The sequence below is a fragment of the Sinocyclocheilus anshuiensis genome, unplaced genomic scaffold (genome assembly GCF_001515605.1).
Source record: "Sinocyclocheilus anshuiensis isolate Anshui unplaced genomic scaffold, SAMN03320099.WGS_v1.1 scaffold245, whole genome shotgun sequence".
Taxonomy (NCBI): domain Eukaryota; kingdom Metazoa; phylum Chordata; class Actinopteri; order Cypriniformes; family Cyprinidae; genus Sinocyclocheilus; species Sinocyclocheilus anshuiensis.
In genome coordinates this window covers 414,969-433,581 of record NW_015536478.1, presented here as the reverse complement: position 1 = coordinate 433,581, position 18,613 = coordinate 414,969, and the positions used below count along the sequence as shown (strand labels likewise).

General features: G+C 36.7%; 1 protein-coding gene across 1 annotated transcript in view; it reads right to left on the bottom strand.

The window, feature by feature from the left end:
- Positions 1 to 6,367: 6,367 nt before the first annotated feature.
- The window catches only part of LOC107663956 (14-3-3 protein gamma-B), a 16,402-nt gene continuing 4,156 nt past the window's right edge, over positions 6,368 to 18,613 (bottom strand). Inside the window, exons 2-3 of the mRNA XM_016454424.1 lie at positions 8,982 to 9,449; positions 6,368 to 8,291 (exon numbers count right to left, since the gene is read on the bottom strand). Of these exons, the coding sequence (XP_016309910.1) occupies positions 8,103 to 8,291; positions 8,982 to 9,449 (657 nt within the window). The 3' untranslated portion in view covers positions 6,368 to 8,102. The remainder of the gene's footprint in view (positions 8,292 to 8,981; positions 9,450 to 18,613) is intronic.

Below are 18,613 nucleotides of genomic sequence, written 5' to 3'. Positions count from 1 at the left end.
TCTGCTTCGTCCACAGTGAAAGCCGATCCGGCGATCCACAGTGCAAAGTTGTAGTATTTCCTCAGCAACCAGCACGGATCAGCTCCAGGCATGACGAAGCAGATATCGTCCTCTTTTGGAAGGCCAACCAAAGTAGTTTCGCTTTTCACAGTGCCTTTACGACATGGCGGCGGAAACAACAAAACTACAGCGAGAATAAAAGTTACGCCTTCTTTCTTTGCGTGAACATTTGGGCGGCGTTATGCAAATCTTCCCACATAGTGACGTAGATATGTGGGGGCGTGTTAGAACGAGCCGTTTTAGGTAGGTGTGGCTGACTCTTAACTTTTATAAAGAATATCTCTTTGGATTTGAGACTTTAGTCTTTGCAACTTTACAGATCTTCTTTATGCACCAAGAGCTTGTAACACTCCAAAGAGAAAGGAAAAATTGAAATCGCATCATATGACCCCTTTAAAACCAATCTAACGCCATTCTCATATGAAGCTGAAGAAACTGAAAATGAAGGATTGCCTGTTTCCTTTTGAAAAGATAAAAAAAATAAATTATTCTTGACTTTATCATACAAATAGATTCCACCAGACATCGCCATGCTGTTTAACTGCAGGAAGCACAACAACATGGTTTCCTCACATCAGTCGTCTCAGCCAGTAGAACAGCAGGGAGTGTATTCAGATTGGTCTCTTTGGGTTTTGTGAGGCATTGCATAATGTTTTAAATGACTGTAATAAAAGCTTTCCCATCATGAGCTGTATTTCTGAATATCCTCATGGTGGAGTTGAGAATAAACATCTTCAGGCAGTCTGGATTATCTGGTGTTTATCTGTATGATCGCAATTATTTATAATTATATGTTGCTACATTTTTACCATATTTAAATCCGTTTTAAAGAATTACACAAATCCTGACCGTACGTGCTTGAGAGAGTCATCTCTCTCACACAACAGGAAACCATTTAGTCATATCTCATGAATTTAAACATAAAATCAATATGGTTATTATGGGTATGCCTTAAAATAGCAGCGAAGAGAGAAACTGGTAGAAACCCCTTTAATAAGTAATGCACATTGTTTGAAATGTTTTATGCATGATGCATTTCATAGTGTAGTCATGCATGTAAGCTTCATCTACTGAAGTAGCATCTGTATGCATGTTTCATGTTCACTGCACAGTTTTCATCAGTCAGGAAAATCCTCATGTTAGTATTACCCTTGCACTTCTGTGGTGAACAAGACGTTTTTAACCCTGTATGGTGCTTTAGGAGATAATGCAGGTCTAAAGGAAACTGCACTGATGAACTGTATTGATTCTGACAGCTCTGAACAAAGATTGCCTTAGTACATGAGCCAACAGAGCACTGAAAGTGCAATGTGCTGTTATCATTATGTAATTTTAGATTTACCAACTGTCATGCATTTCATGTTCATTTTGTATATTAAAATGATGATGCATTATAAAAGCAATGAAGTTTTTCCCATTTGTTTGGATAGGTACAAAACGAATATGTATGCATAAAAATGAATGTGTATCTTGATTAATTTTAGGCTAGTCTAGATTAATTTAAATTTAAGTTGTTAAAATGCTTATATTCTAGCTTTATATGCAGAAGCAACTGTGACCTATTCTTTGTGTAATGTAAAAATATTCCTAGTGTCCTGACTTTGGCATACACCAATGGCATGAGATTGAAGGAAATTGTTTATCCAACTAAATCCAGATGGGTGAAGTGTCCCAAGAAACCAAAACCAAAGTCATTATTTGCTCTATGTTTGATCCAATCTTTACTTCTTTATTGCCTCTTTCATCTTTGCATCCATCCATTCCTTATTTTGCCAGCTGTCCTTTTCTGATCCATGTCCGGTCTTGTGTAGTGAAATGAGCCGAGGGTTTGATTGGAGGAACCACAGATGCATGCGCATGCACACCGTCAGCTGAAACACAGAAGTAGGCCAGCTCTCCTAAGACTCTGTCTCACTAACTCTCATTTCAATAATATTGATACGACTGCCAAAATGTTATAAAAGCAATATGGGGTGCAATTTATCTATTATATTAAATACAGAGAGAGCACTGTGAATTGGCCAAAGGAGAACATAAAAAGAAAATTTAAAAGGACGGAGTGCTAGATCTGATTAAACTCTAACCCTTATGGATTAACAACTGGCAATATTTCAGCATATGCACATTTGAGGGATGCAACCCTCAACAATAAGGCCTATTTCAACATGGTACATCAAGTTGGTTCTGTGTAGAGCAAATAGCAAATACAGGACTTGACTTCAGAACATGTTTCAAGATTTGTCTAAAGTTCTTTATCTAACAATTACATGAAAAGAATGAATTCTGCGGCATGTTTAGGATTTTATTGGTTTTAAAAAACTGGTTGAAAGAATCTAATTCTTTCACATCATGTCATTTTATTCACCCATTTTTTTTTACTTGCACAAGAGACAGAAGAGAAGCCACTTCCAATGAGACTGTATTTTTGGCATAAATTGTTGAATCTCTCTACAATGGATGTTTCTGCCATGTAGCCTATAAAAAAAAAACGTAGCCTAAACATAGCAGCTTCAAATTTAGCTTTGAGGTACATGAGATGTATAATTTATATAGTAGTGCAAAATGTTAAAGTATTTAAAAAATACATTATATACTGTACATCCCCAAAACATTTGCATTACACAAAAAGATTGCGTAGTTTATACGTTTTATTTCCAACACGTGGCAACTATGATCCTATTGGATGGCGCGTTCGCCTATGCGCCGTTTTTTGATTGGTCATTCAAATTGTGTCTCGAAATTAATCACAGTCGCGTTAGAGCTGAGGATATGAAATCCCTTAATTCTTTATGTAGGTCGCATCATTAATTCATTCCTCGACCCTGAGGTCGTTTTGAATGTGTTCTTTTGGGGATACAGCACTCTGAAATCGATGGTAAGTCATAAGAAAATGAGTTCGTCATGTGGGATTCATTGGGTTTAAGCAGCGTATCCCGAAGCCTCCATGATGAGATGTTTATAACGCCACTGGATACGGAAAGCGCCGTTTTTTCTCTTTAGGGTCTCCTTAAAGGAACACTCCACTATTTTTGAAAATAGGCTAATTTTCCAACTCTTTAACTGTAGCTTAGCATAGATAATTGAATCTGATTAGACCATTAGCATCTCGCTCAAAATGACCAAAGAGTTTCTATATTTTTCCTATTTAAAACTTGACCCTTCTGTAGTTACATCCTGTACTAAGACCGACGGAAAATGAAAAGTTGTGATTTTCTAGGCAATGAAAATAGTCCCCAGCTAGATAACTTCCAATAAGCCTATTTTCAGGCGCTGCGTAATATCATTGTGCCTGCTGCACCCATGGTACTGCAGCAAAGTTGCTTGATTATTACACCGGAATGAGAGTATAAGTTCCTTGCCATATCGGCCTAGAAAATCACAACTTTTCATTTTCCGTCGGTCTTAGTACACGATGTAACTACAGAAGAGTCAAGTTTTAAATAGGAAAAATATAGAAACTCTTTGGTCATTTTTGAGCGAGATGCTAACGGTCTAATCAGATTCAATGATCTATGCTAAGCTACAGCTAAAAGTGCTGCCGCCAGACCCGGAGATCAGCTGAATGGATTCGAAAACGGTAAAACTCAACTGTTTAACTCTAGGGGAGTTGGAAAATGAGCCTATTTTCAAAAATAGTGGAGTGTTCCTTTAAAGATTCGACAACATAAATAAATTAAACAAATATTATGAACTATCAGATGAAATAGTGTGCAAGGCACTCGTTTTATAAAGAAGCACCATTTTACATAAAATATTTATTGTATGATTTTTAAGATTTTAAGTTGGTTTCCCTGACGTACTTAACAAATTAGACATTACATGCCACTAGTAGAATGTACAGTACTGATGTGTCAAAGTTTAAAGTTTTTAAATACAAATAATGGTTAATTAGAGTGAAGCATTTTGATAAATCGGTTGAATGAATGATTCAATGACTTGCTCATCGTTTTTGAAAGAATCAGTTCTGGAATAAATCCGTTCATGAATTTACAGTTTTTTTCATGAATTTAAAGGTGATTTACACTATTTTACACTATCGTCAATGTCCATGTTTGGATCCAAACAACTTTTACCCTAGTACTTCTGTAACATACAAAAAATGATTAGGAATTTTGATAACATTTTAATGGATTGAAATAGAGGTAGTGTTTATCCATACCCTCCAATACCCTCATTTCAGAAACGAATAGTCGAATCTCACAAAATCAAAAGAAATTAAATAAATAATTGCATAAAGAAAATGGTGAAATTGCTTTCAGGCGCAAGCAGAGACAGTAGTAGTTGATCGTTAGCTGCAACTTTTTGTTATTTAGTAATTATTTTATTCCTCAGTCACTAATTACCTTGAATAAAGTGTGCAAGGAATTGTTTGGTAAGTGCAAGGTGTATGCAAAAAGATTGGTTTTCCAGATCATATTATCATTAGTAATGGGGTTTGGAGGAAAGCGATCAGGCATCCTCATGCTACTTTGCCAGACTTGCTGGCCTTGCTTCTTTTGTTCGTAATCATTGATTTCCCATTCTCTGTCTTTGCCTGATGGTATAATGTTCACACAAACTCAACCCCTCACCGAATCAATATTTGCTTGTGTTGTAGGATTCAGTTCAACGTGCTTACGTCTGCCCTACTGACTCTATCTTACTCAGGCAGATTGCCTACTTGACTTTGGACTGGAGTTGGTGGTGTATACAGCTATGCCATTTCATTAGTATTTGTCTTTGAAACATTGGTACTTTGTTGCAGTATCATGCCGTATTTACGTAAGTACTGGTGATTTTTGCCATTCTCGCAAATGCATTGAGTAAATGTCACAGTTTAAAAAAGAAAGCATTTAATTAGTGTGTCATTAGCATATTTGAACTGGTGTACCATCCATATTGATGCTTTTTATAAGGTAGGTAAGTCTCATAAGTACAGAAGTCCTTGTTATAGTAATAGAGCTAAGGGTAAGGTTACATGACAACAATGTACTACAAAACGTACTACATAACGTTTTTCCTTTGCATTTTTGAAAAGTTTTGAGTACAGATGACAACATTGACAAAACGATCCCAGTTCATACAGATCCTGAAAAACTACTAAAAATGCTGTATTATGCATGCCAGGCCAGTAGTTGGCGATGTCAGGTTGTAAAAAAATTTGTGCATGCACTGAACACGAAATACGCATGCGTGTAACGTCACTGTTTTAACTAATTTGCAGCTTTATAAATTACACACAGTTGCAAACGGTATTGTTTCCAAAAATCTGCACTTTGAAACCCGTTTTCAATAGATTACCTTTTCAGGCCCCCAAAACGCCATTGTCATGTAAATAAACGACCAGAAATGCATACAAAGTGTTTCATTTATAGTTGAAAATGGCGTTGTATAAATGCTTCCTTGGATAGAGTATATCCATAGCTTTCATTAGCACACTTAATGAATATTAACGTTTATGGTTGCAAAGAGGTTGAACATTTCCAGAAGTTTCCAAAAACTTTCAGCCCCTTTGCAACCTTATTAATACTACAAAAGTGATTATCTCACTCTCTCTGTACCCATCTTATCAATACCTTTGGAAAAGATGAAGTTAAAGGGATACTTCAATCAAAAATTAAAATTCTATCCTCATTTTCAAAGATGTTTTAAAGAATGTGGGTAAACAAATGGATGTTGGTACCATTGAGTTCCCAAGTATGGAAAAAAAATACTATGAAAGTCATTTGGAACCAGAAACTGTATGGTTACCCTCATTCTTCAAAATATCCTCTTTTGTTGTTCAGCAGAAGAAAGAAATTCATACAGTTTTGGAAGAACTTGATGGTGAGGAATCATGACTGAATTTTCATTTTTGAGTGAACTATGCCTTTAAAGAAAACCAGCTTCACCGGAATGAACTTTAAACTAAAGCAGAGCTGCTGGCACTAACTGTGTGGCAGATGCTAGCATTAAGCAAAGCATTAGCAGAGACAGCCTTCAGCCATCTAGGAGATGGCACGGGATGGCACCGAATGGGAGGGGAAACATGAGCTCAAACAGTGTTGTTCACTATTATCTGACTACTACTAGACTAATCACTGTGCCATTGAATGTGCACTTATTAATAACAGCACATCATGTTTTCTGATGTCAACAGGAAACGACTCAGTCACATACAACAACAGCACTGAAATGGTGGTTAGAAGAGCACAGTCATGTTTTATTTTTTTAATTATCATTATTATTATCATTATGTTTCTTTTGTGCAACCGCTACATGACTCACATTTAAGATACCAGTAGACGAGGAAAAAGAAAGAAAACAGAAATCATAAGAATAGGTAATGTTCCATGAGTGAATCCCATACAGATAAAAACAAACACTGATATTACAGCAAATCTTAAATATCTCACAGTAGAATTTGACAGAAGAAAGCACAGAAAAGGAAAAGTCATTTTAAGAACAACATTAATCGTTTCACAATGTAATCATAATTTACCGTGACCAAACACCAGACGTGGTCTCTTCTCTTTTTTTTTTGTCTTTTCGCTTCCTTTTCTGTTTATTAAAAACCAAATACAAGAATCGCATGTCACTAGAGCAACATCCATAGCAGATTATTTCATGGTAAACACGCACGTTTTGGTATAGCGTACTTCAGCAAGGAAAAAATATATAAGAAAAAAATCAGAACGGATTGAAACAATCCAACAGAAAGTAATACATAGAAAATAATCAGATTAAATTCTTGTCATTTCTTGTTCATATGAATACATAACATCTATAGTTTTTAAAGTGAATAAAGTCGAGCTATGGTATATAAATACATCACCAGCATGCACAATATTGTATTATCAAGAATAATGGAGCTGTAATCGTCCTACACTGAGAAACGGTATAATAGGCAAGTACATTTCATGAGAATAAAAAAGAAAGAAAGAACAAAAGCAATTTTATGCCAGTGCACTGTCAAAAACTCAAAATAAATTAACTGAATAACAAAAAATAGTCTATGGTACCAGTAATATTAATTGAGTGTATCAAACCAAGTGATTAGGCATTACTTAAAGGTGGTCGTTTTTTTTTCTGCTAAGCATTGGGCATTTTAGTTTTTTCGTTCTTTTCGTAAATTGTATTTTTCGCCTGTACCATCATTTGATTATTTTATCTATAATATTTAGAACTATTCTTCAGTGCATTAAAATCAAATCAAATTGTTCTCATACAGTGTGGGTCAGGCTTGACAATTTTTGAAACGGCATCCAGAATAATGATAATAATAACGACTGGAAAACGGTTTTAGCTTTGGACTTAAAAGGCAATACATGTACCAGGGAAGTCATAACTGTGTTATTTTTGCACACCTAATCAACATTACTGTAATACAGTAGTTTCGTGTGGTTCCGAGGTGAGATGCATACTAACGATGTGTATCATAAATAGCACAGATAACCAGTTCGATGTAAACGACTTTCAAACATTAGTGAGTGCGATTCAGAATCCCTATGAACGTATATATCAGACAAAACCACGACCGTTCAGCCTGTTTGCAAATACCTACTTTTGCGAGGCAACAACATTCAAGTTTTCACTTAAAGATTTTTTTGTCATTTAAGCCCACCTTTGACACTTTAAAGTACTCTTTACTCACAATATAAATTAATATAAGCAGCTCCGCTTTGTATTTCACTACAAGAACAGTCCCTACGCCAGCGGGTTTAGCGTAACCCTTCAGTCATTTAGAAACGACTGACCTACTGACAAGCTTTTTCCTCAAAGTGTTGAGTCACCGAAAGAGAGGTTTAATTTATTCTTTTTAAGCTACTTCTTAGTTTTTTTGAGACATACCATTCTTTGCAACTAGCATATTTCTCTCAATTGTAATTTTGTGGAAAATAAAGAAAACTGCGCTGCTTTGCTATCAGCAAACGTGCCTGACACAGTTCCATCATGCCCCCTTTTGTGAATTTTTCATGTAACTTATACTTTTTTTGTTTTTCTTTGTTGTGTGCGCACGCGTGTTTTATGTTACGGCCGAGAGGAAAAGGGTCTCAAAGATCTTCTCTTTTCGTCTTCGACGCTTAATTGTTGCCTTCGCCTCCCTCGTCGTCTTGTTGATCGCTCGTCCAGAGCGTCAAGTTGTCTCGCAGGAGCTGCATGATGAGCGTGGAGTCTTTGTAGGAGTCCTCGTTCAGGGTGTCCAGTTCGGCGATCGCGTCGTCGAAAGCCGTCTTGGCCAGATGGCAGGCCTGCTCGGGTGCGTTCTGGATCTCGTAGTAGAAGACGGAGTAATTGAGCGCCAGGCCCAGGCGGATGGGGTGCGTAGGCTGCATGTGCTCTTTGCTGATCTCGTGGGCCTCGCTGTAGGCCTTCTCAGAAGACTCCACCACTGTGGCTTTCTTTTCGCCCGTGGCCACCTCCGCCAGGTAACGGTAGTAGTCGCCCTTCATCTTCAGGTAGAAGACTTTGCTCTCGTGCTGGGTGTCGCTGCAGTTCTTGATCAGGAAGTTGTCAAGGAGGTTGAGCACGTCTTGGCACACGGCCTCCAGCTCCTTCTCGATTTTCTCGCGGTAAGCGCGGACCATCTCGATTTTCTTCTCGTTGCCGTCGGCGGAGGTCTTCTGCTCGATGCTGGAGATGACGCGCCAGGCGGAGCGGCGCGCGCCCACCACGTTCTTGTAGGCCACAGAGAGCAGGTTCCTCTCCTCGTTGGAAAGGGCCTCGTTCAGCTCTGTTACCTGAGAGACAGGGAGGAGGTGGAGAGGTTACTTAATCATTCTTTCAAATTTTAACAGGTTTACAAAGTGACAAACGGGCCCAAATGATACATGTTCCTCATCCTTGATGAATCCTCACCAAGGCTGCATTTATTCGATCCAAAAATTTTATAAAAACAGTAATTTTGTGAAATATTTTAACAATTTAAAATACTAATTTTATACATGAATAGCGTTCTGGATCTCGTAGTAGAAGACGGAGTAATTGAGCGCCAGGCCCAGGCGGATGGGGTGCGTAGGCTGCATGTGCTCTTTGCTGATCTCGTGGGCCTCGCTGTAGGCCTTCTCAGAAGACTCCACCACTGTGGCTTTCTTTTCGCCCGTGGCCACCTCCGCCAGGTAACGGTAGTAGTCGCCCTTCATCTTCAGGTAGAAGACTTTGCTCTCGTGCTGGGTGTCGCTGCAGTTCTTGATCAGGAAGTTGTCAAGGAGGTTGAGCACGTCTTGGCACACGGCCTCCAGCTCCTTCTCAATCTTCTCGCGGTAGGCCCTCACCATCTCGATCTTCTTCTCGTTGCCGTCCGCGGAGGTCTTCTGCTCGATGCTGGAGATGACGCGCCAGGCGGAGCGGCGCGCGCCCACCACGTTCTTGTAGGCCACAGAGAGCAGGTTCCTCTCCTCGTTGGAAAGGGCCTCGTTCAGCTCTGTTACCTGAGAGACAGGGAGGAGGTGGAGAGGTTACTTAATCATTCTTTCAAATTTTAACAGGTTTACAAAGTGACAAACGGGCCCAAATGATACATGTTCCTCATCCTTGATGAATCCTCACCAAGGCTGCATTTATTCGATCCAAAAATTTTATAAAAACAGTAATTTTGTGAAATATTTTAACAATTTAAAATACTAATTTTATACATGAATATATTGTCAAATTTAATTTTATTTAATGTAATGTAATTTAATGATCAAAGTTCAGCATCATTACTCCAGTCTTCAGTGTCACGTGATCCTTCCGAAATCATTCTAATATACCGATTTACTGCTCAAGAAACATTTCTGATTATTAGTGTTGAAAACCAAGTTTGGGATAAACAATAAAAAAAAAAAGATTCTCATATATTTATTCAGCAATGGATGCATTAAATTGTTCAGAAGTGACAGTGAAGACATTTGTAATGTTACAAAACATTTCTATTTTAGATTGTTCTGTTGAACTTTGAGTTCATCAAAGAATTTATCACTGATTTTACACAAATATATAACGCAACAAAAACTGTTTTCACCATTGAAAATAAGAAACATGTATTTAAGCACAAATAATAATTGATAATTTTGCACCAAATCTGAATATTAGACTGATTTCTGAAGAATAATGCTTTGAAATCACAAGAATAAATTACTTTAACATTTTACTGTATTTTTAATCAAATAAATGCATCCTTGGTGAGCACTTCAGAAAAATGAAAAATCGTAATTATTCCAAACTTTTGACCGGTAGTGTACATGTATGCATTAGGCAGGCACTTTTATCCCAAGCGATTAACAGTGCATTCAATGTATACATTTCATCAGTTTATACATTCTTGCAATTTTTTCGCAACCATTCTCTAATTTGTCCAATACACTCCAGGTTAAAATGACAGTCTTCAATGGCATTGAACTATGGTGCAGTGTAGTCTTATTATATGAAATTATCTTGTTTTCTCCATCGTCTTCTACTTTAGGAAAAGGAAGGAAGGAAAACCTGCTGTACTGCAGTATGCATTTTGATGACGTCTGCTTAAAGCATCTCTTGCAAACCAAAAAAGCACATTAACTCAACGTTTAGTGAGAGAGCTGTTTATGCAGCATTAGGGTCACTAATAAAAACCCAAAGGGGGGCGATTGTTTTTATACACTAATCTGTGTCAACTTCAGCCTATTCTTATGTCCATTACATTTGAATAGATGAACGGTTTAAGGACGTGTCATTTAAGTAGAGAATAACAGCATAGATGTGTTGTTAATGGTAGTTCACAATGTCCTTTTGTGAGTCATTCGGGTGAACGGTTCAAGTAAGCTTCAATGTGGTGATTTGCCAAATGCCTATTTATGGACATGGCATCTTCATTGTTCGTTTTCACCAGCACATGTACCACATGTCCTAGTGTAGGCTGGAAGCAGTGTAGTAAATCTATTCATAGAAGACTGGCAGCGTTTCAAAATGAAAGATTCGTGTGGATTAATATGCCACTTGCTTTGTTTAAAAACACATCGCAACCAGAATTACTGTGTGTTGTTTACAGAGCGACATAGTGAAAAGTGAGCCTACACATTCCTGTCCAAATGAAAGCATCGCAGCACATCGTCGCAGAGATGCTTTGATTTAACAGCCTGGCAGTGGGCGGATGAGCTGGTGCCTACAGATCGCTCTCTTCTACTACCTTTCAGATGCAATTTCCTGCATCCTTTGGAGAAGCTCCATGATTTGCTGCATTTTTTGCTGTATCATTCACTGTCTGCGTCATCGTCAACCAAAACGCAAGCAAAATGACATAGCATGCCGATGCATCATGCTCAAATTTAATACAGAGAATGGCTGTTGATAACACAAGTGCTCGTCAACAAAGCAGGTTTGATGTTGCTATTATTCATATCCTGTTTAATTTGACCAAAAATATTTACTTGAAATACCCAGAGATTAAGTTATTATTTAAATAATTTAACAACACATGCTCACAGTTCTCTGGCAGTGGTTAACCCTCTGGTGCTGTTTAGTCGTTTTTGACCGAAACATTTTACGTTTTGGTTTTTTAGAATTTTTTTACTTCATCGGAATGGTATAAAACTTGGTACAGGTTTTGCAAATTGCTGTGAAAACACACACACACTCACACAAAATCATGGACATGATTTGAAAAGGTTAAATGATCCTGAAAAAAGTAGTCACACTTGTACTCTTTTTGGTCAAAAATGAGCGCAATGGAAATGAATGGGAAGTGAATTCCATCTAGTGAAAACGTTTGGTACTGCACCCAAACAAAATCGTAAAAAAATCTGTCAGTGCAAGTTTCTTTCAGTTGAAACGACTCGGAATTACATTTTAGTCTGGGACTAGTCTTAAGCCATGTCTGTGAAACCGGGGGTTTAAGTTGGGAATTTTACACTCAAAAAGTGGTACAGATAATAAATGGATCATAACTATTCCCCTACATAACTAAATCCCCTAAAAATACTAAATATTAAATAAAAAACACTTTTAACTAGAATATAGTACCTTCATTTCATTTTTTACCTCCATGCGAACAACACCAGAGGGTTAATGGACACATGACATGCAGGTAAACTAATAAAATAATTCATATTTTTTGTGCAATTTTGATTGTAAACATTTAAATAATTAACTTAAAGTGAAATTAATCATAAAAATCATTAATTAATTTATTCAACCCCTTGAAACCCTGTGTGATTGGTTCAGTGCAGACAAAACTGCATTTTAACATGGACATCTTTCTAAAAAGAGACACGTGAAAAAGTTTTGTAGTAAATGGCACAGCTGATTTATTTCAATTATCAACTGGTGCTTCCTCAGAAGAACTAAAAGAATCTGAATCAGAACCATAATTAGGGTTGGATATCATTTAAATTTGAGTGATTCTGATTGTTAATGATTCCCAGTTTCGATTCCAATAAGGTATAAAAAAATTAAATCAAACATTTAAATGATCAAACGTATTTGCTCCATCTTTTTTTGCAAAATGTTCTGTTGCAGCTGAATACCATGAACAAATATCGGCACACAGGAATCGATAAGAATCTAAATGCACATATCTTATTGAATCCACGGTTCTTGGAAATGTGGAACCGGTTCTCAATACCCAACCCAAACCATAATCGATTTCTCGTAAGTAAACGACACAAATGTTCAAAGCCGCGTTTAGTGTTTGGTTTTATTAAATATGCACTCGTTTATGAACAGACACACAATCTGTTTCCTGCATCAGACTTGGAACAATTTATAATATTACTGATCAATTATTCCACAACTTCCTTCCTTCATCTCAAGCACAACAGCCATTAAACACCCTGAGATTGAAAGAGACAGTCGCTGAATCACTGTGTAACACATGTACTGGTATTGCAGACATAGTTCTGGTTGTGTACAGTAGTTGTTTTGTTATGTTACCATTTACAAACTGCCTTTAACCTCTTATGCACATAACCTCCCATCCAGACAGCTGGGGGTAAGTAAAGAGCCATCTCCCGTCTCCATAGAAACAAGGCAGTCGTCTTTGTTTGGACGCAATCGACTATCTCTGCTGCTGCCGTGGCAACAGCAACGATGTCCACGCTACTTGCCTGTGTGTATGTGTTTGGGGAGTGAAGTGTAGATGTGTGTGTGTGTGTGTGTGATGCACGTGCGAGTTTGTGGGTGGATGTGTTGTGCTGTTTTACGTTGTCACACATGGATTAAACTCAAACTGTCAGAAAAATCTGCAGATGTCTGTTAATCAAGCAGTGTAAATAGAATATCCTGGAATTTCACTGAATGCTCAAACTTTTCTATGTACATTCTGTGTGTTTAAAATTATAATACCGTGCTATTGTGTTGAATGTAATGGAAGGTTATAGCTTATCTCTTGCGATTTTTTTTGTTCCCAAGGTACTTGAGAGGTCTCTCAGAACTCAGAATTCTGCAATTAAAAAGTTTATTTTTTATTCTGTGGCAGAAATATGACTCCAGAATGTTTTTTCAAATGTATAAAATAAATTGTCACCACAGATCAAAATACTAGATAGAAATACTAGATATAAAGGGGCCTAAATTACTCCTTTGTAATATTCCTAACATGTTCTTTGTTTTTTTTTTGTTTTTTTTCAGCGTTGTTTCTATGACTTCAGGCATAGTAAAATGAATGAATTTCTTGATTTGTTTAGTTACCTACTTTTTCAATTTATTAAATACTGACTTTGAATTGTCTATTGTAACATAGTGATTAAAAGATTATTTAGTAAGCAAGAGAGAAGAAACATCACAAGTTCACTTTGAAGTAATGATTAAGTAACATTTATAGTAATAAATTCAAGATGTTTGTAAATAAACAAATTTTATTTAAAACAAATAGGGAATATAGTGGGTGCAGCAAGTGTGCTGCAATATATAAGGTGCACTAATGCAAAACAATTCAAATGGCACTTCCGGTGTAGTGTTTATTATAATGGGAGCGATCTAGTTCTGTTTCATCACTTATGCCTGGTAGCCTAATGATTTATCACGATAATTTGGGTCTAGAAAAACAAAACATTGTAAACATATATGATTGAAATACAAATAAATAGTCAATAGTATGTGCAATACAACTGCATAAAGTTCATGTGATGACATAAGCAAAGAAATAAGCACATTTCTGTACAGTTCGCACACGTGTACATCAGTGGTTGTATGTGCAGAGTCGGGATTTGATGATTGAAGACAGGCTGCACTTATGTCTTTTCTTCCTGGTGGAGCCTATTTGCCTTTTAATTTCTCTCTCCTGGCCTGCCCTTTCCTCTTGATCTCACTGAAGTAAGCTCATAACCTTAAAGTCAGCTTGAAATCAAAATTGTCATCAACCAATGGGTGAAACTGATTTAGGCTACGTTTACACGACAACGGTGTACACCACAATTTGCTGAAGAAGCATTGGCAAACTCTTGAGCAGCAACAACAGTACCATGTACTCCGCCATTGTTGTGAATGTTTGTTCACGCTTGCCTTTAATATCGACACGTACTGCGCATGTCTACATACCTAACACGTACTATGCACGCGCATGACATCACCGTTTTCAAAGATTCCCGTATTGGGTGTTTACACGGAAACGATAACGGTGCCGTTTTCAAAAACTTGCACTTTGAAACCCGTTTTCCAAAATATGCATTTTCAGTCCCCAAAACGCCGTTGTCGTGTAAACAAACAGTCAAAACGCATAAAAAGTTCCCCGTTTTTGGCTGAAAACGATGTAGTTTCTTGTTAAATATCCTATTTCACTCCGTAATATGTCAGATTATGGTCATCATTTAGCCACAATAATGTTGTTTGAAACCAATAGGAACGATATGTACGAGTCAAATTTGGCAGCTCCACAAAATGTGTCTACAGCTGGAAAACATGGTACTTTTTGTCCTTTTTTGGGGTGGACAATCACAATTACTAGTCACTGTGGTTGTATGGAAAAAAGCAACTTGGGCATTATGCTAAATAACACCTTTTGTGTTCTGCAGAAAAACAAAAATATCACAGGTTTCAAACATGAGTTAGTATCTTCGAGAACAAAAAACCTAACACACAGTGCTGTATGATTCATGATAAGTGTAATGGTTTTAATGGAAGGCAAATCTCAAACTTCTTTGTTTTTATGATGCCTTATCAATTTCATAGTACTTTGTTGGCATGCAGCCTTGAGTATATAAATCGTACACAACCTATTCTAGCACAAGCATGGTAAAGCACTTGATTATTTGGCCTAATTAGATACAGATGCATTGAGCAGTATTGCACAACAGTGCAATGATACAGCTCTCGTAGTGTGCTAATTCTGTCTGTGAGGCCTTTGTAGTCTCGGTAATCTCAGGGCACTTGCAGTTGGAGTTGCATCATAAGACTCCAATAAAGCCGCCAGCTATTGCAGCAGCGAATGTTTGTCGACTTTTAGCCCCAGTTGTAGATTGACAAACACAAAAGGGTGAAGAAAAGAGAGATGGACATGAGATGGCAGGAAGTAAGAAAAGAGAAGTTTATGGCCATCAAAATCTAGTTAATGTGACTTCTTTCTTTTCCACTTCATTGCTTAATAACTGAGAAAGCTCCTTTAATGACCCGCTGTTACTTAGCCATGCAGCCTCTCTCAGTAATGAATATTATTGAAATTATGAATGATATCATTGTGGACTTGACGGAGAGGACTAGTGCCATTTCCTGGTAATCTGGTGATTTCAGAATGCATGTAGTGTGGCAATAGAAATGTGTCAACTGTAGAGATTTTCCTATACTGTTTATGATTCGTTAGCCTTATTTGTGCAGCTATCAGTGATTTACATTATTTATGCATAAGATTGGCAAAGAAACACAAAGAAATATGAAAATGAAAAGCAAAACTTTTCCCAAACATGTTTCCATATTAACATTCAATTTGAGCAATAAAGTTAAACTTTATTTGTTCTAAAAAATCTGATATTTTGGTTTGCAACTATCAAGAGAGATTGATCAAAATATAATTAATCAGTTAAAATGATCAAATGACTGTATACATGCAAAGTGGGAGGTATGAACAATATTTTTCATTGATGTTTTTCTGCAGGTTACATCATTGCACCAGTAGGTGGCGAGAAGCGACCGTCTTTGAGTGAGTCAAAGATTAATTAATTCAACTGATTCGTTAAAAAAACACTGATTAATTCTGGAACAAATCAAATGTGACCGTCTTCATGAGTTAGTTGTTGAATCGTTCACTCAACCTATTCATTCAAGACACCGATTCATTCTGGAACAAATTAAGGGACTGTCTTCATGAGTGAATCATTGAATCATTAATTCAACCAATTCATTCAAAACAGTAATTCATTCCACTGCTGTGTTGCTCAGTCTTTATTCATATGAACTAGGGCTGGGCGATATGACCTAAAATCAAAACCTCGATTAATTGAACACTTTACCTCGATTACGATTATTGAACGATTTATTTATTTATTCATTTTTGCCCTCATAGTTCATTAAAAGTGTGTACTGTAAATATACTCAACTATTAAAGGTGGGATATTTTTTTTCTAATGAAAGAGTGCATTTCTTATCTTTGTGATTTTAAAAAAACTGAAGGAAACAAACTATTTGTGGTTATTTGTTGAATAGTTCGAACAATTAAAATCAGAGATTGCTTGAAATGAAGACATCTTATGAAAAAAGTCACATTTCGGTTTTATTGTAAAAAGCAAGTTTCCTTTCTTGCAAACAAAATAAATGAATATTGCCATGTCACACATGCGAGACGCTGCAAAAGACGCGAGCGCGACAGCCATACACACACGGTAAGTATCTTTTTAAGAGGAAAGTATTAATAGGATTAAAAAAACGAAATATCCTACATGGGAAAATTACGTCGGTTAGAGGTTTCGATTTCTTTTCGATTAATCATCCAGCCCTATTATGAACAATATAACAATATGACAATGTATTGTATAGTATATAATCTAATATTAAGTCAATATATTAGTATTATACATCAAATCTAAGTTTTAATATTAACTTCTAAATTCTTCCAGCAAACAATAACTATAAAGTCATATATACATTATATACTGTTATCATGATGTACAATTACTCGTACAGTGAAGTGTAAGATATTGGTCATACTGCCCTCTCCTTTTTATTGTATTTGGCAAAAGAAGAAAGGTGATTGATATTTATCATAATAAAAGAAGGATCATGTGGCGTATTAGACAGATTTGACTGACAAGGCGCTATTGTAAGCCTGACTAGTGCTATGGTGTTATCATGAGCACAAAGAGGCTCTTTATTCTCCTCTACAACCCGACCGTCTTTTAAAGCAGCTCATAATTCATCTGCACATTTTAAACTTCATGTTAACATTTAGTAGATGATCTGAAAACAACATTTAGGTCTGAGGTAATTAAAGTCTTTAAAAGTCCCAAATCGGTTTCTATTTAGTGAACAGGGAGTCAAAACAAAACTTTGATTTTGAGTTTTGATCAAGTTGTGTTGTTAAGTTAGGAATTGAATTTAAGGCTAAGTAATACTCATTATGAACTATCCTAATTCAAACAGGTAAGCGAAAATGCCCAGTCGACCCTTTGCCAAGCCTGTCGAGGTCTCTTTCAGGTAACTTAATGTGCTATTTTCTGTGTAGTTAATATGCACACAGGTGCGTTTCAATAATGTATTTCATGTCAGCAATTAAATTAAAGAATATAAAAGCACAGTGCACTGCATACGGCAATATTTCAGTCAAATGAAATCATGGCTATAATTATGGCTATTGCTTCAAATCCAAAGTAGCTGTAAAAATGCACAGAAATGAAGTACCTATTGACTGAAGTATTCCATGGTGAAAGTGGAGCAGGAAGATGTGTTAAGGAGTGGAGGATGGGATGACGGGGATGTTGTAAGGAAGGAAGAAGGGGATTCTTACTCAAAGTAGCTCATTGTTGTTATATAACCATCGAGTGATTGCAAATGTTTTTTCAAGAAATGTTTTTGCAGCTGCTGCAGGCTTCTAAAAATAAAATGCATAAAAGCTTTATGACCATACTGTCTTAAAGCCACGTCTATGGTAATGCCAGATGAAAGACAGCGGATGGAGGTGGATGTGGGTTGAACGCCACACATGTATGATGGATAATTCAGTGCATAAGCACAGAAATTTCACAACCGTTAAAAAAAAATGCAACGCCCTCAAAAATGACTTTCCTTTTTTATGCAAATTCCTGTTTTTCAAACTAACTACATTCTGGTACGTAATGCCAGAGACTGTATAACAGAAACAGTCCACTTCTAAATATTTAAATGGGACCCCTCAATATGGCGTCTGTAGTCCCACATTACAGTTACAAGAGTCAATTGCATTTTTCATCGTAGCATTGCAACACAGCTGTACGAATGAAAGTCCTTCTTACAGTTAAAAGAGCCAATGTGTTGGTTACTGTAGAACAGGGATCCCCAAACGGGTTTGTGAAATCATGAAAAGCTAATAAGTAATTACATCGTATGTAAAATTAAAATAAGTTGTGCTGTACAATAATGGCAAGAAAGCTTCGCCCCTTGAAACATTATTATAATTAATATATCTTCATTATAATGATCAAATATTTACTTTTTTTTCTTACAGTACAACTGTAATATA